Source organism: Neophocaena asiaeorientalis, unplaced genomic scaffold (assembly GCF_003031525.2).
Source record: "Neophocaena asiaeorientalis asiaeorientalis breed wild unplaced genomic scaffold, Neophocaena_asiaeorientalis_V1.1 scaffold129, whole genome shotgun sequence".
Taxonomy (NCBI): domain Eukaryota; kingdom Metazoa; phylum Chordata; class Mammalia; order Artiodactyla; family Phocoenidae; genus Neophocaena; species Neophocaena asiaeorientalis.
In genome coordinates, this window is record NW_020172446.1 from 8641605 (window position 1) to 8668331 (window position 26727).

Consider the following 26727-nt stretch of genomic DNA (forward strand, 5'->3'; position numbering starts at 1 on the left):
AGCAGTGTGTACGAGGGTGTGCTTCCTGACAAGTAAATGAAGACTTGGGACACGCAAATAATTTTAGCCCTTGGTGTCTTAATATGCTGGAGAAAGGACTTCTCATCTGGGTTCAAGATAAGAGAATGCAAAAGAAGTCTTGCTAAACATAAAAACAGGTCAATAAATGGTTTTTTTAAAAAAATAGAAAGCACGTGACTTCCCTGGTGGTCCAGTGGTTAAGACCCTGCACTTCCACTGCAGGGGGCGTGGGTTCCATCCCTGGTCGGGGAGCTAAGATCTTGCGTGCCACGTGACGGGACCAAGAAATTTAATTTAAAAAGAAAAAAATAGAAAGCATTATAGATTTGGGTTCAATAGAAAGAATTTAAGAATAGTAAGAGATGCATAACTGTGGTATAGGCTGTCCAGTGAGATTTGGTTCAGGGAATTCCTGCCTGGAGGGGAGCTTGATCTAGTTAGTCTTCATGCCTCTTCCATCTCTGAGTCAGGACACAGGCCCACTTGCTGGTTCCTAGTTTTATGGCTGAGGAAAACTGAAATTTTTTGGTTATGACAGCTTCATTTTTTTTCTTAATAAAACTAGAGATTGTCAACCTCATTATCTCTTTGAGTAATTGAAGTTTTTATAAGTTTTTAATGTGTGGTTTATAATCCACTTTTGGGGGAAAAATATTTTCAGACCGCATGGAAGAAGCTTTGGATCCAGATGAAGAGCAGAGAATCCGTGTCAGGAGGAAGGAGCAGGCCGTCCGTTCTGCCCGAATGCTCTACGTCCTCCAGCAGCAGGTGAGGAGGCTCAGGGACCGGGGACCTTCTCAGGGAATTCCTGTTTTCCTTTTGTCTCAGGAATATCGGCACCAGGTATCCTACATGAATTCTGATGTGTTTGTGAGGCCGAATTTCCTGAACACGTGGACAAATAATTCTGCTTCTCGTCCTCAGCCTTTATGTGTGTTTGTGTATTATGTGTATATGGCCAAACTCTTTATTTTATTTTTATCTTTTTAAAAAATTTTTATAATTTATTTTTGGCTGCCTTGGGTCTTTGTTGCTGCGCACAGGCTTACTCTAGTTGCCGTGAGCAGGGGCTACTCTTTGTTGCGGTGCGCGGGCTTCTCATTGCGATGCCTTCTCTTTTTTTTTTTAATAAATTTATTTGTTTTATTTATTTACTTTTTAAAAGTTTCTGGCTGTGTTGGGTCTTCGTTGCTGTGCACGGGCTTTCTTTAGTCGTGGTGAGTGCGGGCTACTCTTCGTTGTGGTGCGCGGGCTTCTCATTGCAGTGGCTTCTCTTCTTGCAGAGCGCCGGCTCTAGGCACACGGGCTTCACTAGTTGTGGTGCGCGGGCTCAGTAGTTGTGGCTTGTGGGCTCTAGAGTGCAGGTTCAGTAGTTGTGGCGCATGGGCTTAGTTGCTCCAAGGCGTGTGGGATCTTCCCGGACCAGGGATCAAACCCGTGTCCCCTGCAATGGCAGGCGGATTCTTAACCACCATGCCACCAGGGAAGTCCCTGGCCAAACTCTTTAAATACTGGGGGATTTTTTGTTTTTGTTTTTGTTTTTTTCTTTACTTTTTGAGGTCATAGACTCTTGAGAATCTATTAAGAGCTATGTGTCCTTTCCCCAGAAAAAAATGCTTATACAGCCCATATTTTTGCAGATAAATTTAAGTGGATCAGTTACCCTGAAACCTGTGGTCCCCAGTAATGCACCTTATAGTCTTAGAGGATAGGGACCTTGTTAGTTTCCCATCTGTCTCATGTTTATTGTGTATTAGAAGCTTAGTAGATAGTAAATAGTTTAATTGTCTTTACTAAATAGTAAAGAGTGAAGAATGTGTTAAGTGTCTTTCAGGACACATGGAGTGGCCGATAAGCAGGCATTTACATTTTTTACATTGTGGATAGAATTTTTAAATGTTTGTTTTAACTTTAACGCCTTACTCATTAGTAAGCCTTGAACTCATTTCTGGCCACTTAGCTCACGTGTTAGCCTTACTGCTGAACCCAAAACTGGACTGTTTCATTTAAAAGATAACGCCTGAGTTAGATTTTGTTTTGTATTCTTGTTGGGTTCATTTTGTTTTTTACTCTGCACTGCTGCCATAAAGATTGTTCTGAAACATGAATCAGAGCTGTGCTCGACAGGTTTGATTGGCTTGCTGTTCCTTAGAGGGTGGAGGCTGGATTCTTTAGCCACAGCACTGAAGACATCCTGATTTGGCCCTCCTACCTTTCCAGAGTCACCTTCACCTTCACTCCTTCATGTTAAATTCCTCTTACATTGGGGACCAAGGGATGGAAGGTGAACCCTGTGCTCTAGTCACCATCTCGAACTGGAAACCAATAGCTACTTTGGGGGTGAATGAAGAGCCTTATTTCATTTTCAAGTGACTTGAATTAATAAGGGTTATATTTGGGACTTCCCTGGTGGCGCAGTGGTTAAGAATCCGTCTGCCAATGCAGGGGACACGGGTTCGAGCCCTGGTCCAGGAAGATCCCACATGCCGTGGAGCAACTGGGCCCGTGCACCGCAACTACTGAGCCTGCGCTCTAGAGCACGCGAGCCACAACTACTGAACCCCTTGGACCTAGAGCCTGTGATCCACAAGAGAAGCCACTGCAATGAGAAGCCCACGCACCGCAACGCAGAGTAGCCCCTGCTCGCCACAGCTAGAGAAAGCCCGCAGCTATGAAGACCCAACGCAGCCAAAAAATAAATAAATAAATTTATAAAAAATAATAGTGATAATGGTTATATTTGGACAAGAGAAAATGTATCCTTTTCTACAGAAAAGATCAGTGGAAAGGTACGAAGTTTTCATTTCTCCCCCCTTTACAAAACAGGTTAAAGAAATCCAGGAAGAATTGGATAAATTGAGTCCACATAAAATTAAACATACTAAGAAGGTATGACGCAATTTAATTATGATTAATACTACTTATAAACTACATTTCCAGTATTTTGTTAGTATTATGTGTGGGTTCTCTGCACTAATATTTTCAGTGCTTGTAGAAACCTATTAGGGAGTGAGCATCTTACATATTCTGAATATGGGCTCATCTTCCAAGAAACAGGTTCTGAAAATAGATTTTTGTTGTTGCTCCTGGTATAAGAAACTGAGCATAAAAGGGAAAAGACTTTTTCATTAGAAAACCTTTAAGCTTTACAATTCCCTTTACTATGAAAAAGTTTTTACAGTAGAAGTTGTTCTCACATAGAAAGAAGATTGGCTGTAAATGTTCGTAAGGGTTGGGTTAACGTTTAGAAGTTGTGAGTATTGAAATAACTCTCGCATCTCATTTATTGCCAGTCATGGGCAGTGTCCAGGCTGGCAGCTGCCCATCGAGGAGCCATTCGGGCCTTACAGATGTTTGTTACTCAGTTTACTGACCGGGTGGAGCACGCAGTTCCTATTTGGTGCAAGGAATTGGGCCGTCTCATCCGCCAGCTTTCACTCTGTTCTGCCAAGCTGGAGGCCAATCCTTCTGTCCCTGATGTGGTGATAGACATCCTGCAACAAACTGAGGTATGAAATTGACTCCGATTTTTGTTTAAAGTGCATTGTTTCTAAGCAGGGAAGTAATGTTTACCATTGCCTAATTTCATTGAGATTTGTGGAGAATACAAGACAAAGCTGGTGCCTAGTAAATTCAGGCTTTGCAGAGGGCAGAAGAAGCACTTCATTTTAATTTTGTTTTTACAGTCTAGTCTATATTGTATTTCACTGCTTTGAGAATTGGTGACTTGAGTCTAGAACACATAACAACTCTTAACCAGGTCCATTAATTAAACAGAATGTTCCGTACCGTGACCAAAAGAACTTATTAGCATACAAAAGGAAAACAGTAAAGCACTGTTTAGATTAGTGCTTAGATTAGAATATCAGTGTGCAACCTAGATAGATTTTTGAAAAAAAGAAACACAAAAATATATGGAAGCAGAGTCTAAAGTCTTGTGCTATGGCTAGAGACTTCTGGAAATCACAACCGGTATGTACTAGTCAGGAATGGATAGTGTTTTTAGTTTTATTGGTGACAAAGACAGCAAAAACACTGTGTCCTTAAATCTTTATAGTTCTTTGAAGTTTGTGGAGTGCTGTCATTTCATCCTTACTGTGTTGCTGTGATTTGCAATAGGTTTTATTACTTTTATTTTACAGATTAAAAAAAAAGGTCAGAGACATGACACAGTTACTTCTCTCGATAGCTGGAAATCCAATGCCTGTTTTCTGACTCCCATGCCACTGTTATTTCCACTGCGCCACACATTTTCATCCACAAATAAAAGGATGGCCTTTCTGTTAGTGTGACACAGTAAGCTGTTGGCTGTAGAGGAAGGATGCTGTAGTGGGAAGAATTCGAGACTAAGTGACAGACCAGTTCTACCATTAACTAGCCCTTGGTTATCTTTAAGTCCCCTTCTGCCTTTACAGTTTCATTATCCAGCAAATACGTTTGTGATTTACGTTGGTTACATTCGTGTGTATAGAACTTACTGTCAGGAATGTTATTGTCAGATGGAGACCTTTAGGTAGCATATCGAGTTATGTGGTGCTTTTTAAACTTATCCATAAGAAATATTTATTGGCCAGATGATTTCATTTAGAGGACATACCTTGCTAATCCTAGAAAGGATCTCAAGAGATATAGTCCCTTTCCCAAATTTTGAGCAGAAGTGCCTTAACATAATGTTTCTTAAATATAATGTTTGTCTCCTCTACATTTGAAAATATTCAGTAGCACAAGAAATGTATTCTTTCTTGTTGATGTCTACGACACCAACCCATAGCTTATTATTTTCTTATTGCCTTACTGTCATCTGAACTAAATGTCCCTGGCTGTGTTCAGTTGTCCTTAACTTGTACTGACTGGAGGGAGACTGGGCCCTTGCTGCCTGGTGACGAGTGGGTACTTGTTAGATGACATACCTCTCTTAGAAGGGGTGGAGGGGCACAGATCTCCCCCGTTGTGGTAGATGAGTGACCAGAGCCACTGGACATGCTAAGTTTCCTTTAGTTTATGAAGATGTGCATTAAATACAGTCTGTGTGCCCACTTAAAGGATAATTTAAGTTTATGAGGTTTTCATTGAGAATTAAACTGCTTATATAGCGTATAGGATTATATTCTGAAGACTGTGGTTAGTTTTTAAAATAGGAATCCTTAATTTTAGAATTTGGATGCCTTTAAGAGTGTTCATATTCTTTATTTTTTTGCTATTGGTTTTAGTGAGCTAAACATGTAAAAGAACATGCAGAATTCTTTTATTAATTGGATTCCTAAATAACCAAGTTTTAAAATTAAGTGATGTTTCATTAACAATTAGAGATAGCCATTTAATAATGAGTTTCTCTGGAGTTCCCATTTTCAGTTTTATAATTGAGAAGTCAGACTTTTGTGAGATAAACTAAGAGAATGATTAACTGTTTCATGGCAGGCTTTGGAATCCCTCCTGGAAAAGACACTGTCACCAAAAAAGGCAAAGAAATGTTTCAGTGAAATTCAGAGCAGATTTCCTATTGGTAGCCAAAGGGCCTTAGAGAGATGGCCAAGTACATCACCAAAGAGTGAGAGGAGGCCCTTCGTAGCAAAGGAGATATTTCCACAGGAAACAAGAGGACCTTCAGTGGCAAAGAAGCTTCTTGCTGGTATGTGTCCTAAAGTGTTTATTACAAGATACTTTATTCTTTGAAATTGTCTGGACTGTAACGGTTGCCCCCCTGGGTCAGAATTTAAAGCCTATTCCACAATAGGTGCACTTGAACTAGGATAAAGGAATAGCAACCAAAATGCTTCCTTAGGCTGGAGGCTGGAGTATTTTTCCTTAGAGGAGGGTGGAGAAAGTAAAATTCCCTTTTCCTGCATCATAGCATTTGGGCTAACCAAAGTAAGTCCCTGCAGAGCTGGAAATTAGAACCCTGCTGGTTTTTTTTAAGTTTCTTTATTTACATTTTAACGATAGATATATACATATCTGCACAAACACGTTTGGTTGATACATATGATCTTTTTTTTACGTAGGTAATAAATTCTCGTTGTTCCAGTAAGCAGAGTTGCAAGCTTACGTGGTATGCACATTTAAACAGATACTGCCAGCTTGCCCTTGAAAATGGGCATGCAATTATGTTTTGTTTAGCAGTGACCATCAGTATGTATTTCCCCATATCCTTGCCGAGTACTTTATATAATGAAATATTAAAAATTTCCAGTCTCTTGGTGGAAAATGGTACCTTACTGTTTTATATTGTGTTTCCCTGATTCCTAGTCAGGAAGGTTTTTCTTTCATGTGTTCATTAGCCTTGTTTATTTCCTCTTCTGTGATTTATCTGTTTATATCCTTTGCCATCTCCCTGCTGGGTTCTGTCTTTTGCTTATGGGTATATAGAAGTTCTTTATATATTTTGGATCTTAATCCTTTTCTGGTTTACATGTATTGTAAATGTTTTCTCTTAGACACTTACATTTGAATTTTGTTTATGATATCTTTTCTGGCGCAGAAAATTTTATTTTTATTATTTATTTTATTTACTTTTTTCAGCTGTGCCACAAGGCTTGCGGGATCTTACTTCTCTGACCGGGGATTGACCCTGGACCCTGGCAGTGAAAGCACCAAGTCCTAACCACTGGACTGCCAGGGAATTCCCAGAAAGTTTTAATTTTGTAGGCAAAATCATCATTCTTTCCTACCTATTTTAATATTTTAAGAGGTAGTTCTTTCCTCTTTGTTGTTGTGCTTTTTCAAAATTTTGCTGCTGGTGATTGCTTATCTTCAGAGGAATTTAGAATGAGCTTGTCAAGTTCCATGAAAAGTGCTGTTGGGAGTTCGATTGGTATTACATTGAGTTCATAAATTAATTAGGAGAGGAATGACATCTTTACAACATGATCTATCAATTTATTCATGCCCCTTTTCCATCCCTTCAGTTGAATTTTATAACTTTCTGCATATGATAATCCCTGACGTAGGAATATATAGGAATTCCTAAATTTCTTGTTAGGTTTATTTCCAGTTTTTATTGCTGTTGTGAATGGGATCTGTTTTTAAAATTCATTTTGAAATTGGTTATTGCTACTTACAGGAGAGCTGTTAGATTTGTACATTGCTCTTTTATCTGACACCTTGCTGAAATCTTTAATTTGTTACGGTACTACATTTCATTGGTCCTAAGGTATACATTTGAACATTTCTGAAGTTGGGGTGCATTCTTAAATTGATGATATCTTACTTGACGATATTTTAAAATTTCGTATTGGTACATAAAATAATGATGTGTCTTATACTTGATATTTCAGATTTGATGAAATATGAGGTTTTGTTAACTTTTATGTATTTTTCCAGATAGATGAGCTCACTTAAGTTTTGCCTCTCTCTTTGCAATTTTTATACCTCTCTTTTTTCCTCTTTCTGCTTTATTGAATGGATTTTAATTCAGGGTAATATTGAATAATAGCTGTAATGGTGGACATCAACTCCCTGTGCGTGCCCCCCCCTTACCAGTTTCAAGGGAATGCTTTTTCATATGTGATGCTGACTGTTGATTTTTGGCAAATCTGCATATGAAACTTAAGGAAATTTTCTTCTGTTCCTGTTTTGCTAAGAGATTTTCTTTTCCTCTTTTTTTTTTCCTTCTTAAACTGACATATGTACACTAATAGTATTTTTAAATAGTTTTAAGATTTTAATATTGAATTTTTTAATATGCCATTTATATCAGCGTGTGGATGAACCCAGTAAACCAGTTTTCCTTCTTTTAATTGAAGTGGAACGTACGGATGGAAAAGTGCACTATAAACTTACAGCTCAGTTATCAGAAATCAAACATTTGTGTGTGACCACCACCCAAGTCAAGAAATGGAACATCACAAGCACTAAGAAATCCCCCTAGCCTCTCCTCTTCCAACCTCCTTCCCCTGCTTCTTCCCCTCTATTAACTATCACTGTGATTTTTAATGCTGTACTTTGGTTTTGCTGTACAATTGGTATTTTCTTGTGACTGGCTTCTTCCACTTAACACCTTGTGAGATTCATCTGTTCTGTTTGTGTAGCTGTGATTTGTTTATGTTCATGGCTGTATTCCATTGTACGAATATATGGCCATTTATCTATTCTTTTGTTTTAATCATTGGGTTTTTTCCAGTTTGGGGTGATTATAAGGGAAACTACTGTGATCGTTTTTATATATGTCTCTTGGTACATGGGTGCCTGTGTTTCTGTTGGGTTTATTCCCAGGAGTTTAATTGTTGGGTCATCAGGGTATGTATTGGTTCAACTGTAATAAAGATTTTTTTCAAAGTAGTTTTATCCTTTTATATTCCAACCAACCGTGTATGAGAACAGTTGCTACACATCCTTGCCAGCCCTTGTTATTAGTTTTTAAAATTTTGGCGACCTGGTTGATGTGTAAGGCTGTCATTGTGGTTTTCGTTACGTTTTCTGGATGTTTAATGGTGAGTACTTCTTCATATATTTATTGGCCATTTACATGTCTTCTTTTGTGAAGTGCCAGTTCAAGTCTCCTGACCAGTCCTCCCTCCCTCTCTCTCTCTCTCTCTCATTTTCTATTCCCTTTTTTCCTTTCTCTCTCTCTCTCTTTTTCTTTATTGATTTGTAGGAGTTCTTCTTTGTAGGAGTATTCTACATAGGACCCTTTCTCAGTTACCTGTGTTGTAAATATCCTCATAGAAATAAGATGTAGCTTGCTTTTAAATGTTGCCGAGGTGTCTTTTGATGGACAGAATTCTTAATTTCACTGTATTCCAATGTAGCAATCTTTTCTGTATAGGTTTTTGTTGTTGTTGTTTGTTTTTTGGTTTGTTTCTGGATCCTGTTTAAGAAGCTTTTCCTTATGCCAAAATTAAGAAACTATTTTCCTGTGTTATTTCCTAAAAAAGGTTCATTTTCTTCCAGGTGGATATGTAGTTGAGCTAGCACTCTTTGTTGAAAATATTATTCTTTCCCCACAGTGGCATACAGTGTCACTTTTGTCATAAGTTGTGTCCACATATGCGTGGGTCAGTTTCTGGGTCCTCTTTTCTCTTCCACTGATTTATTTGTTGGTTCTTATGCTAGTGTACACTATCTTACTTAACTATTCTAAGTCTCGATATCTGGTAGAACAGCTTTTGTCACCTGTTCTTCCAGAATGTCTTGGCAAATCTTGACCCTTGGTATTTCCATAGAAATGTTAGGATCAGAATTTGATAATTTTCATCCCCTCCCCCTCCAACAACAAACAACCTATTGGAATTTTGGTGAGGAATTGTTATCTTTACAATATTATATTTCCCAATCCACCAGCAGGGTATATATCCCTCCATTCATTTAGGTTGTCTTTAAATACTCTCAGTAACTTATAATGTGTGTGTGCGTTTGTTCATCTTTATTTAAAATTATTCCTTGGTATTGCTATTTTCAGTGCTCTCAATGCTTTCAGTAAATGATATCTTTTTAAAAATTTAATTTTTACTGACTATTGTGGATATACAGACATATAGTCAATTTTATGTGTTGATCTTATATCTAGGAACCTTGATAACCTAATTTATTTCTAATAATTTATGGGCAGATTATTTGTGTTTTGCAATGTATATAGTCATGTCATCTATGAATATAACCATTGGTTTATTTCCTCCTTTCCAGTCTTTATTCCTTTTATTTCTTTTTCTTCTGTGGTTTTCTGGTTTTATTTACTTGATCTGTAGATGACTGATATAAAGGTATGTTAAAGTCTCTTGAGACTTTTAAAATTTCTCTTTGTATTTCTATTCATTTTTGTTTTGTACATTTTGAAGTTGTGCTGTTAGGTGCATAAGCGTTCCTTGCTGATAAGTCTTTTGTGTGTGTGTGTGTGTGTGTGCGTGTGCGTGTGTGTGTGTGTGTGATACGCGGGCCTCTCACTGTTGTGGCCTCTCCCGTTGCGGAGCACAGGCTCCGGACGCACAGGCTCAGTGGCCGTGGCTCACGGGCGCGGCCGCTCTGCGGCAGGTGGGATCTTCCCGGACCCGGGCACGAACCCGTGTTCCCTGCATCGGCAGGCGGGCTCTCAACCACTGCGCCACCAGGGAAGCCCTGATAAATCTTTTTTCTGTGGATTTTGTATGTTATTATTAAGTATCTCTCTTTGCCTTTTTAACGTCATTCGCTTTGGATTCTGTTTTGTTTGATATTAATATTGTTTCATCTACCTAACTTGTTTGGCATTTACCTAGAATAACATTTTCCATCCCTTTATGTTCAGTTTTTCTTTGCTGTTTTATTTTAAGAATGTCTCTTGTAAATAGTTTATTGTTGGTGTTTTTAACCCTGTTGTAGAGTTCTATATTTAACCTACTTACATTTACTGAGATTAATAGCACATTTGAACTTCTTTCTACCTTATTTTTTGTTTTCCACTTGCCACTTTTTTTTTCTTTGTTGTAATTTATTATGTTAATCAAGTTCTTGTTTCATTTTGTTTCCTCTACTGATTAGAAAGTTATATATCAGTCTGGTTTTCATTTATTTCTCAATCTAAACTAATTCTGTGGAAATCTGTAGCTTAATGCACTGCCTCTATCATGAATGTAACAAAACCGAACTTACTCAGTTACTATTAGATAGTTACTCACTGTAATGTGGTATTCTGTTCCCTTCATTGGTAGGTAGAACTAGTATAGCACCTTCCTTCTAACCAGAAGGCTGCCTTTGCCAGCCTTTCCCTCAGGACAGGTGTGATGTCTGTTTGCCACTGTATCCTCTGTGGTAGCCCCAAGGCCGACGCATAGTTAGGCATTTAAATGAGTGACTGTGAAGAAGTGAAATAGAACAAGAAAAGGCCTCTGAGCTGCAAATCACAGTAACCTGAGATCTGGGTGCTCATTTATGATACTCTGGAGGGAATGTGGTGAACTTTCCAGGCCTGCACACAGAGATATGTTCCCTAAATGAGTTAAAAGATGAGGGGCGCCCATAACTGAGTTGTGAAAGATGAGGACCAGATTCAGAGAGAGAAGTTGGGAAACCTGCTAATATAAAACTCACTGTAGGCACCAATGTGGGAAAGCAGGAAGACAGACCACAGTGGGAAAAACGGGGACCAGAAAGACCTCACTCTAGTCCCAGCTCCGCCAGTTTGTGATCCTGGGTTGATGACTTAATCTCTCTGAACCTTCATTTTTTCATCTGTGAGTGGGGATAATACAGGCACACCTTATTTTCTTGTGCTTCACAGATACTGTGATTTTACAAATTGAAGGTTTGTGGCAACCCTGCATTGTCAGGTGATGGTTAGCATTTTTTAGTGATACAGTATTTTTTAATTAAGGTGTATACATTTTTTAAAGACATAAGGCTATTGCACACTTAATCGACAACATACTACATAGTGTAAACATAACTTTTATATGCACTGGGAAACCAAAACATTTGTGTGGCTCGCTTTATTGTGATATTTGCTCTATTTTGGTGGCCTGGAACCGAACCTGCAAGATCTCTCAGGTACGCCTGTGGTCCTTATCCGATGTAACTGACTTAGTTGTTGTAAGTAGCAAATTAGATAATTCATCAAGAATTAAGTGAGCTTCAGTTATCTGGAAGATGTGTTTATGTGGAACAGCTCCGTAGTTCCTGACAGGGCAGAATGAATGGGCCTTGCCCTGGACTGAGAGAGTCAGAAGATGTGACTCTGCTGCTTGCTGACCTTGTGACCTTGAGTAAAGCACTTAACTGTTACTTCCTCATCTGAAAAACTGTAGTAATCATTGCCCCACCTGCTCTGTGTGTCATGGTGAGCCTCAAATATGAATGTGAATTCTGTTAGATACTGGAAAAGTGTGCAGATGTCAGGGCTGATCATAAAATCACTGTCGTTATCATCACTACAAATTGAGGTATTATGGTTAGCTACTTTGCAAATGTAATACAGTTGCTCATGGGGAAGGATATGGTAGCCCTCTTATTTATTTTATTGGTATTTTTTTGGTCTTTATAATCTGGATTTCAGAAGGTTGCAGTTTCTGTTTCTGTTTTAGATCTCACTCTACCTAATACCTCCATTCTGAGTTCCTAAGGTCCCTTCTTCCCAACGCCCCCCCCCCCAAAAGTCATAGGGAGCCGCTTGGGTGGAAAACCCCGTCTTTTCAGTTGGGATATATGTGTGAGCCTGATTTGATCTTGTGATTTATATAATTGTTGGCTGGCGCGTTTCTTTAGCAGCTTCTGAAATGTTCTTGCAGTGGTTGATTGCATTAGTATAACTTGTCAGATGTAAGGATGCTGGTTCCCTCCCCATCACCAGCAACGTCCTCAAACTCAGCTGCCCCTGGAACTTGTACTACATTTGCAGTTGATTTATGCAAATCGGAACTGAAAAGGCATCAGGACCTAGAGGTCAGAGTTGCCTTGCTATATGTAAACTTGGGGATTAATAAGTTTTAGACTGAGGGTTTAGTCTAAGCATTCTTTCCTCCCAATTTATGTGTCCTTGCAGCGTAACTTCCATGACCTTGAAAAGTACCAGATTAAAAAAGTGGTGCAAGGAGAATCTGGCCTTTGGCCGGATTAAAGTAGTCTAAATGTAGTTTTCCTTTTATTATGAAATATTTAAAACATATAGAAAAAGAATGAAAATAATAAATACCTGTATATCTACTAGCCAGATTTAACAAACTTTAACATTTTTGTTTTATTTGCTTCAGAATTTTTTTTGGAAATAAAATATGACAGCTACAGCTGAAGTGCCTTTTATATTTCTCTCCCCATTCTATACCCCTCCCTCCCTCCCTCCCTCCCTCACCAGAGGTTACTCTTGTTATTATAATATGGACCTGCCCTGTTTTTATACATGTACTGCTTATGTCTCTATCCATAAACACTATAAAGTATTGTTTCATATGCTATGCGTTTCATGTCAGTGATATCTTACAAATGCAACCTTTGCAGTTTGCTTTCCCCTCCACTTACGTTTGTAAGACTTGTTCATATTTATACATGAATTCTAATTTATTAATTCAACCACTGGATAGGTTTCCCTTGTATGAATATACCATAGTTTATTCTCAGTTCTTATTGATGGACATTTGGGTCGTTTCCACTTTTTTGCTGTTACAAACACGATGAAGTGAATATCTGTGTTCATGTCTTCCTGTGTAAGCGTGAGGGTTCCTCTAGGCTGAGTCTGTGCCCAGGAGTGAAACTGCTGGGTGACAGTGTGGGTGAGTCTTCAAGTAGCTGTGCCAGTTTACTCCTGCACTAGTAGCTTGTGAGAGTACTTGTTTTTCTACATTCTTGTTTATACGTGGTATTGTCACACTAAAAATTTCCCCCTAATCCGATGGGTGTGAAATGGTACCTCATTGTCTTAATTTCAGTGTTTCTGATTAGTGATGATCATCTTTTCATGCTTTTATTGACGGTTCAGATTTTCTCTCTAAATTGCCATTTTCTATCTTTTGCCTGTTTCTCTGTTGGATTGTTTGGTTTTTTTACAGATTCATAGGCGTTCTTTACATATTCTGTATATTAAGCTTATATTAGTTATATGCATTACAGAGATGTACTTCCAGCCTCTGGCTTGTCTGTGACTTTATGGTGTCTTTTTGTCAAAAGGAAGTTGTAGTTTCATGTAATTAAGTTTAAATATGTTAACATTATTTGACTTTAAGAAAGCCTTTTCTGCCCTGATGTCATAATCATATTCTCCTATATTTTCTTCTAAAATCTTTAAAGTTTTCCTTTCACATTTAGGTCTTTATTCCATTTATAATATAAGTGTTCAGTTTGAGGCAAGGATCCTCACGCTGGACAGTTAAATTTTTATTTTGTTACCTGTGGATACTAATAATTTCAGCACTATTTATTGAACAATCCAGTTCATATTCACTGATTTGTCATACTGCCTTTGTCATATCCATCCTGCTTCATTGGTTTCTGCCTCTTCCTGTATCACTCCCACACTGCCTTAAGTATTACAGCTTTATCACGAACACTTTATCTCTGGGAAAATAAGACTCCCACCCCTGCCCTATTCCCCACTTTTTTGTTCTTCAGAATTATTTGGGCTATCTTGGGATTTTACACTTCATAAGAATTTTAGCATTAACCTGTTTAGATCCCCAGAGAAATCTGTTGGGATTTTAATTGAACTTGCATTTGAAATTGTAGATCACTTTGGGGAGAATTGACAGCTTTACAGTATTTTTTCATTCATGAATACAGTTAATCCAAATTTTCTTTCATGTCCTTTAAAATACCTTTGAATATTTTCTGTAAAAGTCTTGTACATCTTTCATTAGATTTCTTCCTTAGTGCCTTACGGTTTAGTTGCTAATGTTAATGGGGTATTTTTTCTCTTATGTTTTCTCTAATTAGTTATTTTGATGTGTGGGAATGATATTGACTTTTGTATATTTTTCTTCTTTTATCCAGAAACCTTGCTGAACTCTGTTCTTAGTTGTAATTGCTTATCTGTAGATTCTCTTGGATTTTTTTTCTATGTAGGAAATATCTCATCTTCAAATAAAGACAGTTTTACTTTCTTTTCCACTGCAGGTTGTAAGTCATGTATGGAATTCAGACTTTATTCTCTATCAGATTAGGAGCCATTGAAGGTTTTGAGAAGTGATATTTAAATATTTACATTGAAAAAAATAATTATGGTAGCCCGGAGAAGGGAGAAGGTGTGGTTGAAGATAAAGAAGGCATCAGTTAGAAGATGCCATTGTTACAGTCACAGGATATTATTGCAAGCCTGACCTTGGGTGGTGGCAGAAGGGAAGGAAGGACAAGACATACTTAAGAATTGGGATCTGAGGGACCGGGTGAGTAAGTAAATGTGGGAGGTGAGATTCAGGGAGTCAGCCATGGCACTTAGGTTTCTGCTTGTAGAACTGCAGTAGGAGTCATAGGATTAGGAGCAACTTGGACAGCAAAACACCTCAGTTTTTAATAGGGTATTATTGTGAGCTTATCTGTCTCTAGATAATCACTCTCACTTGATTTGAACAGCATTTCCCTCAATTTGTCCTTCTGAAATCTCCATGTAGATAAGTATCAACCTGATAAGGAGCTTCCGATGACCCAGAGGTTGGAAAACGAGCTTGATGTATTAGATGCGGATATCCTTTCGGAAGAAGCTCCATCTGTTGTAGACCAAAATGCGAACTTCAAAGAAGAGGCATTAGCCCTGGCAAAAACAAGAGCAGGGAAAAAGAAGCTTGTGACTGAGAATGTGCCACCCTTTAGGAAGAAAGATACTCTGGCACCGGCAAGACTACAGCAAGTATGAAATCACTCCTTTCTTCTGGCCCATTTGTATTAATCTGACATTGTCCAAGGTCACACAGGCTGGAGGTGGAGCTAGGATTTGAGTTCTCAGGCCTTTGAATGCCAGAGCCCTTGAGTCCAACTATCTAAACTAAGCTTAGCTCCAGGTCATTTTTATCTTTTAACAAAAAACAACAAGTTTTAATACTGTTACTAAGGGCAGGGCATTCTTTCTTGTCCTGGTTTAGTAAGAACCTAACTGTTTTGATACCAAGGTCTTCACTGGGTAGGTTTTTTCTGCTTCTGATTTGGAAGTGTGAAATTTGAGGGGATTAAGATTTCCTGCTAAAGATAAATATCAAAAAATATTTGATATTGAAAGGCATCTTAGGGTGAGTACTTTCTAATATGGCTTTGGGAGCCAGCTGGCTTGAAAGTACATTATATTTTAAGCTTCTATCTAAAAGTTAACTTAAGGCCCTACCAGTGGAGAACTGGCCACAAGACCACCTCCTAGTCTAAATACCCTTAATGTAGTTACTTCCATCTGATGGGTTGTCCAGAGGCTTATGTAGCAAACCTGCATATTGTCAGGTGACCCCAGAAAAAGGATATTGGCAATTATCACCTGTTACTGATAGATCATGGATTAAGATCGTCTTTATTCCTTTTCAGACAAACTCTTAAGGGGGGGTCGTTGGGAAATCAGGATTCAGCCTGTGTAAATTCAGCCTGGTGCTCTCCTCCGAGGCAGCCTCATCCTCTACAGTGTTTTACTGTAGCCATTCTGTTTAGATGGCGTGTGCCTTTCTGCCTTCACCGTCGTGCTCCTCCTCCATTAGCCCTTTTAATCTTCTAGAAATTCGTGAACACATTAGCTCCCATTTTACAGATGGGAAGCCTAAGACTCAGAGATGCATTTTAACCAAGAATGTTTTACAATTTACCTCTTTGGTTTAGTTAGGAAAAATTATTTAAAAATATAAATATATATTTATATATATATTTATATAAATATAAAGACGGCCAAGCCAGGGATTCCAGTTTTATGCCTCCACCCCTCTCCCCACAACCAAAGTTGTTTCAGTGTAATTTGTACCCTCCCCAAATTTCTGCTACAGTGCTTTCCACTTAGGTTTTTGCTGAATGGGTGTATGAACATCATAGGGCCATTTGAAGCTTCAGGAAGCCAGAGGTTACAGCCAGTTTCTTTGATATCTGTTTGGCTTTATAATTCATAGTTATCTCTTGCAGGGACTTCACAAAGCTGAAAAAAGTAGACCACCCCAATCTTACGGCAAAAGCAGGTTACAACGGACAACAGTCTCCTCCAGGTTAAAAATGAACCAGCAGCCTGTGAAGGACCATAAGGCTCCTTGGATACCTCCAAACCCCACATCCCCACTGGCATCTCCTAAACGGTATGTAAAAATTCACGGAACCATTTGGGTGTTTGACTTTATTTTCCTCCACAGATCAAAGGTGACCTACTCCTTAGAGCAAATAAAGCAGCATCCTTAGTTCCCATTAAGGAGAAAAGCTTATTTGGATGAGTAATATATACATGAGACATTTTTTGCTAGAAGCCTATCAGTTCCTCTTTCCTACCTGGCTATGGGTAGAGTAACTCCCACGGGTCACCCCAATACCCTGTGGACATGTTCACCGTATGGAGGATCATGGGCTGCCCTTCACTTGTCTCTTCACCCAGTGGATCCTAGTTACTTGAGGCCAGGAACTGTGCCTTCCTTATATCTGTATGTACAGTGCCTGATGTAGTAAATCTTAGTAGACATCTAGTAAATCTTTGCTGAATGAATGAATATTTAAAAATAATTCCTATTCCAAGTCAAGACAATATGGATTATAAAACCATGCAAATCTCATAGACGCTGTCCTGACCGCAGGGGACAGTTAGGATAATGCTGATATTACTGCCTTGTCACCCTCACTCATAGCACATGGAGAATGAGGACCCGTCATTCCACGGAGCTGGGGAGAAGGCATTGTCCTTCAGGGGCTGCAGAGTCCAGTTAGGTGGAAGTAGTCTTTGGGGAATTGGTTAAAAGTGAAGGGGAGGACTTCCCTGGTGGCGCAGTGGTGAAGAATCCGCCTGCCAATGCAGGGGACACGGGTTCGAGCCCTGGTCAGGGAAGATCCCACATGCCGCGGAACAACTAAGCCTATGTGCCACAACTACTGAAGCCCGCACGCCTAGAGCCCTGCTCCGCAACAAGAGAAGCCACCTCAGCAAGAAGCCTGCGCACTGCAATGAAGAGTAGCCCCCACTTGCCACAACTAGAGCAAGCCCGTGCGCAGCAACGAAGACCCAATGCAGCCAAAAGTAAATAAATAAATTTATAGAATATATATATATAGAAAAAAAAATTAAAAGTGAAAGGGAGCATGTATACCGTGGGACAGTGGTTCTCAAAAGCACAATGGAAAGGGCCAGCAGGTAGGACAGTAAAAGGAAGGCAGCCAAAAGTAGTAATGGGGGGAGGAGAACAAGTGAGAAGATAGGTGACTTGAAGGGTTCAGCTTTTAAGAGGCGGGCAGGAGACACGGTGAGAAGCCTGGTGGGATGGAGTCCCCAAAGACTCTGAATGACTGTGAATGGATGGTTATGCTTCTTCCTCGACTCTCACTTTAAAGCTGAAGAAACAGTGTCCAGCGAATCTAATGTCTTGCTCATATAGCAGAGCTAGGACTAAAATCAGGTCTTCTGATTTCACAGTGTATGTGCTTTTTTGCTTTTATTTCTCTGCTCTAAATTCTGTGTTTTTGGGGGATTCCCTGGCAGTCCAGTGGTTAGGACTCCGTGCTTCCACTGCAGGGGGCATGGGTTCGATCCCTGGTTGGGGAACTAGGATCTCGCATGCCACCCAACGTGGCCAAAAAAAAAAAATCTGTATTTTTATATATGTGTTAGTATAGAGATGTGAATTCAGTAGTAAGCTCATAAAAACAGCAGTTGGTTGGAGTTTATATTGCAAACCAAATATACAGTGGACTGTCTTCTAGAGTGTATGTATGGTCGGTGGGGGAGGGGAGGGCATAAGGCTTACAGGCTCAAAGTGCTGTATTAGGCCTTATAAAGGCACAGAGTTGGTATGTAACATGGAATGTAATCAGTGACCCAAATCTATATATTAAAATAGGGTTCTGTTGAGGTTCACCCATTATTCTGTAATGGACAGTTGTTTTTTCATTTAAAATAGTGATTGCTTCTATGAAGCAAAGGAGGACTTCTCTCCTTTGACACTGAGCCTGAACCCTGGAGGATCTCACTCTGCTTTACATTCAGTTTCCAATTCAGAGCCCCATCCTGTAGATCACCATTAATTTAACGCTCTTGTCTTCTCTGAGCTGGCACCTTTTATGAGTCATGGGATGTGGAGTGAATGATTACAAAGGCATAGTTTTCCATTTTTTTGCAGTGCTGCCTGGCTAAAGGTGAAATCTAGCCCCAAAGATGCCGCAAAAGAACAGTCTCTCCAGAAAGAAGATACTCAAGAGGAAAGTCATTTGAGAGGTGCTGTTGAGCACGAAGCAGTCAGGTTTGTGCTGGCGTTCGTCAAGTCTTTGAAAAGTAAAGGCCCCCTTTCACGAGGACTCTAAAGCAACCTCTTCTCTTTCCCATGTATAAAGTTGGCTATTTAAAATGGAAACCACTAAACTTTTCTGTCAAAGTATGCAGCTCAGACAGTGAACCCCTTTTTTATTCCTTGTCTAATTCATTCAAAAATTACGTATGTGTCAGTTGTCTACCAATTGCTTGTTTTGTATATGTATATGGTACAGTTGTGAGCTCTCTGGAGACTTTTAAAAAGGGGGGCAAAAAGGACAGAATCCCAGCCGCTACTTAGTAGAGAGGACATATCACTGACTATAATTTAAGATAGAACATCGTATGTCCCCTGAGAACTGAAGAGTTAAGAGCTGAGAGAGTTCAGAAGGGGGACAGGACACCTCTGCAGAGATCTATGCTTTGTGGAGGGAGATGGAAAATCAATTAGGACTTAAAGAATAGGCTTTAAATAGGGGGTGATGAGGTGAGGCCATTCCATGACAAGAGAGCAGTGAAAACAGGTTGCTCTGCATTCATTTGGCTGGAATTGTTCTTGCAATTATAGGGAAGCCAAAGTGAAAGTGGACCACTAGATAATTTGATACTATTCACGTACGCTAAACTAAAAGCATCAAACCCTAACACATACAATAAGGTTGTTCCGAGTTAGCTTTTCCTTTCTGTTTTTATTTGACTTTGCTCTGCCTTTAGGGCTCTCCTGGGAGCCCATTTCTTTGAGCTGGAAGATACAGGAACAGCTTTGTTTTACAGCTGAGCAAGAAGTCCTAATTTCAGCAATGGCTAGTTTTCTCGAGAATATTCATGGGTATTTTTTTTGTGGCTCTGCACACTCACCAGGAGTGCTCTTGCGGGTGAATGTCTTTTTACATGAAACGCTACACGGAGAGCTTTACTGGCCCAGAGGCTGCGTTACCTCCTGAGTCTTTAATGGAGCCAGGATTGGTGCTCTGGGGGATCCTGACTCCTGGTCTCTTTATGTGGTAATGATACCTGCAGGTCAAGGCAGAATTGGTCTGAGTCTTTTGTACTGTCTGCTAGACTCACTTGGCTTGATGCTGAAACTTCCAAAAGATTAAAGGAATTAGAAGAATTAAAAGCCGAAGAAATGGACAAAATGCAAAAACAGAGGTAACTGTATGTTTCTGAGGTAGAGAAAAACCAAAGCAGCAGGGCTGTTCTACATCATCTAGTCGTTTTCACAACTAGTTGAGATTGTTTAGTGGTGTAGTCACCCTTCTCATGTTTACTGACCATCTGCCTGCTTAAAGTACTTCGAAGTCACCTAAGAAGCCAACAGTGGAGCCCAGACTGGAGCCCCAGGGAGTCCTGGCTGGTTTGAGGAGAGTTAGGGTGACTCTGATACCATCCTCTAGGCTCAATTGGTTTGATGCTGAAACTTCCAGAAGAACAAAGGAATTGAATGAACTCAAAACTGAAGAAGTGGATAGACTTCAAAAACTGAGGTATGGGACTTTTCTGGTGGCGCAGTGGTTAAGAATCCTCCTGCCAATGCAGGGGACACGGGTTCGAGCCCTGGTCTGGGAAGATCCCACATGCTGCGGAGCAACTAAGCCCGTGCGCCACAACTACTGAGCCTGTGCTCTAGAGCCCGCGAGCCACAACTACTGAAGCCTGTGCGCCTAGAGCCCGTTCTCTGCAACAAGAGAAGCCACCACAATGAGAAGCCCATCCACCGCAATGAAGAGTAGCCCCTGCTCGCCGCAACTAGAGAAAGCCCACGCGCAGCAACAAAGACCCAACACAGCCATAAATAAATAAATAGATTGATTAATTAATTAATAGGGGGAAAAAAGCTGAGGTATGTGTTTGCTTCTGAGGAAGGACAGTGAATGCTTGCCTATTCTAATTGGTCTAGATAGTTTCACCACCAAGCTGGACCATTTGGGCCTAAGCTCACTAAATGAATGAATGAATGAATATCTGCATGCCTACGTGTATTTTACACAGTATTTTTGCTAGGAATTGTTTCTTTTGTGTGGAGTTTGAATGATATGATATCTCTAGTTTCGGAGGAGTTTAATCTGAAAGATCAGTATTACATCTATTTGTTTGTACTGCACTCAGAGGTGCTTTTCTCCCGGCTTGGTAGGGTAGGAGGTTGACATGCAATCTGCTCTTGTGAGTGGCTGTGTGGATACTTCTGCTTCACATGTTAGCTTGAGTGCAGCCTAAGGTTTTTGAATGAGTTTGCTTTTCCCATTTGCCCCCAAGAGTGTTACCACCTCACTACGGGCACGAGGAAGTTCATGAGAAGGTTTAGTTGATACTGCTGCAGTTGGTTCATTGTTCTAGCTCTGACAATGATTCACCCTGAAGTCACACGAACAGAATTCTCGTCGACACAGCTGTGCATGCTGTCACTGGTCATGATAGAACGTTCACTCCCAGGCTGGAAGGGCTGTGGCTCTTGCTTTAGAGGGTGAGCACTGTGAACCACCACCCCAAACCAAGAGATAGGTCGGCACCCCTGCTCTCAAACTCCCTGTGAGTCCCTCTTCAGTTGCATCCCCTTCTTTCTCCCCAGAGTTCACCACTGTCCTCATTCCTGTGTTAATCTTTTCATTACCCTTATTCATAAATCTGTTACATAAGTGTGTATCGCTAGCCATATATTGTTCATCCTGACAGCTGAGAAGCAAGCCCAAACCTAGCTAAACAAGGAAAAGGCCATGCTGCTGGTAGTAGATGAAGATTCCCAGGGAAAGTAGGCTGCACAGAGTCCATCCTGCACTTCCCTAGGAGTTTTCAGGTGCCCACCCTGGGAAGTTAATGGGCAAGGTCATGAATGAGTCCTTGCAAATGTAGGGCTTACCCCATTTGGTGCATCTGGAAGTGAACCAAGTGCAGTGGACTTCTGGAAGAAGCCTGGTCAGGGGGGCAGCGGGCTGCCTTGCATAGTTTTCTGTTTGATTGCCAAGAAGTATTCTATTGCATGACTGTCCCACAGTCTGTTTATCCACCCTCCTGTGAATTAACCTTTGGGCTATTTTCCAGTTTTAGTTAGTATGGGAGTTACTTTCTAGTTTTTCCACATCCTAGCTGACATTTGGTAATGTCTGGGGTTTTTTGTTTTATTGTTTTTTAATTTTAGCCATTCTGGTGAGAGTGTGGTGGTATCTTGTTGGGATTTTAATTTGTATTTTCTTGAAGCCTAATGATGATGAGCATCTGTTTTAGTGCTTATTGTCATGTATCTATTCAAGTCTTTTGCCCATTTTTTATCATTTTTTTAATTATTGATTTTTAAGAGTTTTAAAATATATTTTCTGGATTTGAGGCCCTTTTCAGAATATGTGCAGCAGATATTTTCTCACAATACTGTGGCTTGCCTATATATTTTCTTAATGGAGTCTTTTGAAGACTAGAAGTTTTAAATTTTGATTAAGATCAGCTTATCAATTTTTTCATTTTACAGTCTCTTTTGTGAAACAAGTAATCATTGCCAATGCTGACATCTCAAAGATAGTCTGTGTTTTCTTCTAAATGCTTTATAGTTTTAGGTTTTATTTTTATGTCTGCAATCCATTTTTTATTAATTTCTGTGCATGAGATGAGATGCTGACCCAAGTTCATTGTTTTCCTTATGGATATCTGGCTATTCTAGCACCATCTGATGGAAGGATTATTGACCTTGAGCTTTACTCTAGGGTCATCTGGGTGGACTGTTGGCTAAGGACCCTCATGTGGGTCTTTAGGTCTTTCCTTTGGGGTAGGTCAGACTATCCAGAGATGAGTCTTTTGATCTTCTGCCTGGAAGGTGAGGACCTGATGCCAGTGTCCTAGGAGCTGAGCTGGGCAGGAGGGTGGTGAGTCTTACCACTCGGCATTCAGCTCACGTACATGAACTCCCTCTTTTCAGTAGGGCACCTCCTGTCTCAATGTATTTGGCGTCCCCTAGTCAAGAGGCCCCTCCAGAGAGTGAGCAACCGGACTTCCCTCAGAGCTGGAGAGAGGCAGTGGTCCAGTTGTGTGAAGGAGGGAAAGGGACCGCGGTCGGGATCTAACTTCTCAAACGTCATTTGACTCTTGTCTTTTATAGTTAAGCCACCTCCTCCCAGCTCACCCCCAGGCCTAGGCATACCTGGTGCTACCAGTCTTAGGCCTCTTTAAGTCAGCAGTACAAATTGTGTAAGTTCTCAGGTTTCCCCATTATGACCCTAGAATTCAGCTTTCTCAGGCCAGTAAGTTACTTGCCACTTTTGTCCTTCTGCTTCCAGCACCATTTTCCCCCCTTGTCTTTGTGAGTTTATGTCTAATTCTGTTATTGTCGGGCTTGGAAGGAAACAAAATTGGTTTCATTTGTTGAGTCTTCTGCCCTCTTTAGTTGTTTCAAGGCAGCCATTATTCTTTCAAAATGGATTCAGAGCCTAATTATACTTCTTCAGATGTTATCTCAGCCCTTGTCCTCAAAGTTAGGTTCACGACCAGCATTACTGCATCACCTGAAAGCTTGTTGGAAATGCAGACTCTCAGGCCTCCCTCAGACCAAGTGAGTCAGAATCTGCAGTTAACCGGATCCCCGGGGGTTTCATACGGCCGTGACAATTAGCGAGGCCCCACGGTTTTTATAACCATTCGGTCTCCCTTCGCCTGGGGTGGTAAATAAATATGCACAAGAGGGTATTTTCTTGCTTTTGATTTTAATTTTCAGTTTTATTTCTAAATAGTGTTTCTGCCACCCAATTAGCGGATAAGGTAGAGAAGGCAGTTCTGGAGCGTTTGAAGCCTCTCCTGGTCAAGGCCCAGGTAATCTAGTTCATCCCGTGTGCTTGCCTTTTGGAAGTTTCAAATAAAAAGAGTTGCTCCAGAGGTCACACTGAGCCTTTGCAGGGCTGAGTGTCTGGCAGCTGGAAGCTGCGGTGCTGCTCCATGCTTCATAGCCTGTGTGCAGCGCTGCTGGGGCCCCTTTGGGGCACCCACATTGTTGATGTGTCTTCCATTGTGAGGAAGGGAACAAGATGGGGGAAGAGAAAGTGCCACTTTTGAGAAAGGTGAGATTTTAGTTTGGGGAATGAGTTTCCATTGCAATTTATGTTCTTAATCAAATGGAGCTATTGGTGGTGTTAGTGTTCTGTTCACTGCTTCCACTCTAATCCCATCACTGCTCTTTCACCTCAGTGATTTGGAATGATTTGCTCTATTTTTCCCAAGGAGAGAGATGTTAGGACAGCTTTCTGTGCACAAACCGGTACTTTCTTCAAGATGAAATTGCATAGAACCTCACCAGTAGGTTGTGCCATCCTCCTATGAGCGGTGAGCTGAAGGCTACGGCCAGACCCTCTAGATCCACCCTGTAAATGGAAATAATCTTGTTTATGTGAATAGATGAGGCCACAGAAGAGCACTAGAATCTTAAATAGAATGAAGGACATTCTGGGACCCTGAACAGACCACTGAACTTCTGTATCTCTTGGTCTAAGAAATGTTAAATCATTTTTAGAGTCCATGGAAATCTCAGGACTATAGAACTGGGAGGGTTCTTAGTGGCCAAACCGTCCAACCTCCTTATGTTATCAGTGAGGAAACTGTGGAACAGAGAAGTTGAGTAATTGCACAAAAACACACAGCTACTCTGACAGTGTTTACAAAGTTGAGGGAAGACAAGGGGCAGAAAGCCAGGATCAGCACATGGCATTTATTTTCATGAAGACAGAGTGCTTTGAATTCCCGCAAAAAGCCTGATATAGCTAAAGCTGATGAACAGTTCCACACAGAAGTTATTCTGGGAGCAAAATCCATTTGTACTAATATGGGTTGTAAATGTTCATCATTCACGAGCCTGCTTGTCTGTTTTAATAGAGAGTCAATTCTTCTGTGGAAGCAGATACTCGTTTGAAGGATCGACTGTCAGTGATCGCAGCAACAGCCCAGCCTGCGGAGAAGGTGTGTGTTGTGTGGGGCCGGCATTCTGGCCTGACACTGGTATTATTGCATGATAATGTCCTCGGTTGTAAGGAAAACTGATAGGCGGATTACCCTGCAAACACTAGACTATCCCACTCCAGAGGGTGGAGGTTGTTTTTCATATTTGGCATATTCATTCTTACAGTGTATATTTAGCATTATGACTTAGATGAGCCTTGCAGACAGCTCACAGAAATCTCGAGAGCCACAGGTTTTTGTCGGCGGCTTTTTCCTTTCCTCCTGATGACAGAATGTTGATGGCCTGCGGCAGAAGAATGGCTGCCCTCATTTCCTCTGATTCAGCCTACTTTTGCTCATTACTGGCCTAATTTCCTTTATACTGAGGGCCTAATACTTCTTGTTAGGCAAGCATGTTTTGAGTGCCTAATAATGACCAGTACCTGGCCTGGCAGAGAGAAGAGGTGGCTCAGGAGCAAATGATAACATTTGAGAAGAATGGAAACATATCTTGTGGTTGGCAACCCTTGTGCTCTTCCTCCGGAGGACTTGTGTTCAGCATCTGTGGGAATGTTCCCACCCTGCCTAGGTGTGGGGAGGGGGAGGTGCAGGCTGCCTCTAGTGGGTCTTTGTGGAGGTTGGAAAGAAGTTACTGCTTTACATGCTCAAAGCAAGTAAAGGGCAGAGCAAGGGTGAAGGTCTCAGAGTTAGAAGGAAGTTGGAATGAAGTTCCACCAGCCCAACCTTAGGAACGGGAAGAAAGGAGATTTTGAGAATGTATCCCTGTTCTAATTTACTAAGCAATAGTTTAGTTTTGGTGTATTTTCATAATTTCTGCAATTGTAATTTTATTGTACCAATATTTTGTGACAGAGTCTCACGTGAGGTGAGGCTTCTGAGACCGGAAGCTGAAAGCCTACCTCTGACTCGTACAGACTGGGCGCACTATGGCTGGATGCTTTGTGCATCAGAGCCACCAAATACCTTTTTCCCTAGCAAAAAATGAGACTAGCCGCTCATCTAGGGAGGCAGCTCCATAAGGCATATTAATATGACAGAAATATGAAGTGGCCATAAATGCTGTCAGTGAAGTAGACATGTTTGACTATTACTAGAAATGATCATTCTTATATATAAGAATCATTCTGTAGGCATTAAATGGGCTTTAATACAATTTCTTGAAATAGAAAAGTAACTCTATCCAGTATTCGGTATTCTGGGCTGCCGTTACACATCAGCATCACTGCACAGAATTCCCCAGGCAGCACCGTCAACAGTCAGTTTTTATAAATACCTGAATAAAAACCAACTCATTGACGTTGGCATGATGAAGTAAAAAGAGTTATTTTGCTGTGTTAACTTATAAAAGGGCTGTGGGACCTTGAACACATATTCCCAGAGTTCTCATTTCTCAAATGGAGAAGACGTTTGCTGCGCTTTGCAGGTAAACTGAAGCTCTCGGTAGTTTTACTTGCAGACAAGATGATCCCTGATATCAGGAAAAAGGTTTTGGAAGGGTGCCATCATAACATGTTTGTCTCCTGCTGCTGCTATTGTCATTAACTGAACTTGTATGTGAAATACATTTTTCCAAAGTGTTTTTTTTAATTAAAAGTTGTATATGCACATGGCTAAAAATGCAAACGATTCAGAAAAAGTTTAATGTAAAAAGTAAAAGCCCCCCACAAACGGATACCATATGCTCTTCTGTATCCAGCTTCTTTCTTTATATTTTGGTGATCTTTCCATACCAGCATATTGGGACCTTATCTCTCATCTCGTAGTATTCTTGATATTCAATTCTTTAAATATTAAGAATGAAAATACAAATAAACACATCTTAACCAGACCTGTATTATTGGTTTAGTTGTCTCTAGATTTTTTTGTTAATTTTATTGTATTGGGTATTCAACTGATATTCATTTCTTTAACTTTGGTTAAGGTTGAGCATTTCTTTTTATCTTGATTGGCCATTAATATATTTTCTTCTGTGAACCGTTAATTTAAGA

General features: G+C 40.3%; 1 protein-coding gene across 7 annotated transcripts in view; it reads left to right on the top strand.

The window, feature by feature from the left end:
• The window catches only part of KIAA0753 (KIAA0753 ortholog), a 60374-nt gene that overhangs the window by 14305 nt on the left and 19342 nt on the right, over nucleotides 1–26727 (top strand). For 4 of the 7 annotated variants that reach the window (XR_003001788.1, XM_024734792.1, XM_024734799.1 and 1 more), the window contains exons 4-12: nucleotides 683–789; nucleotides 2848–2910; nucleotides 3315–3530; nucleotides 5440–5650; nucleotides 15024–15259; nucleotides 16498–16664; nucleotides 18684–18803; nucleotides 23524–23602; nucleotides 24656–24739. Coding sequence is in view for 6 of the 7 variants with exons in the window: in XM_024734792.1 (XP_024590560.1) it covers nucleotides 683–789; nucleotides 2848–2910; nucleotides 3315–3530; nucleotides 5440–5650; nucleotides 15024–15259; nucleotides 16498–16664; nucleotides 18684–18803; nucleotides 23524–23602; nucleotides 24656–24739 (1283 nt within the window). In the remaining variant the exon portion in view is untranslated. Of the gene's footprint in view, nucleotides 1–682; nucleotides 790–2692; nucleotides 2811–2847; nucleotides 2911–3314; nucleotides 3531–5439; nucleotides 5651–15023; nucleotides 15260–16497; nucleotides 16665–18683; nucleotides 18804–19873; nucleotides 19964–20208; nucleotides 20299–23523; nucleotides 23603–24655; nucleotides 24740–26727 lie in introns of those variants that run through there. The other 3 variants (XM_024734825.1, XM_024734807.1, XM_024734820.1) reach the window with 3 other exon arrangements.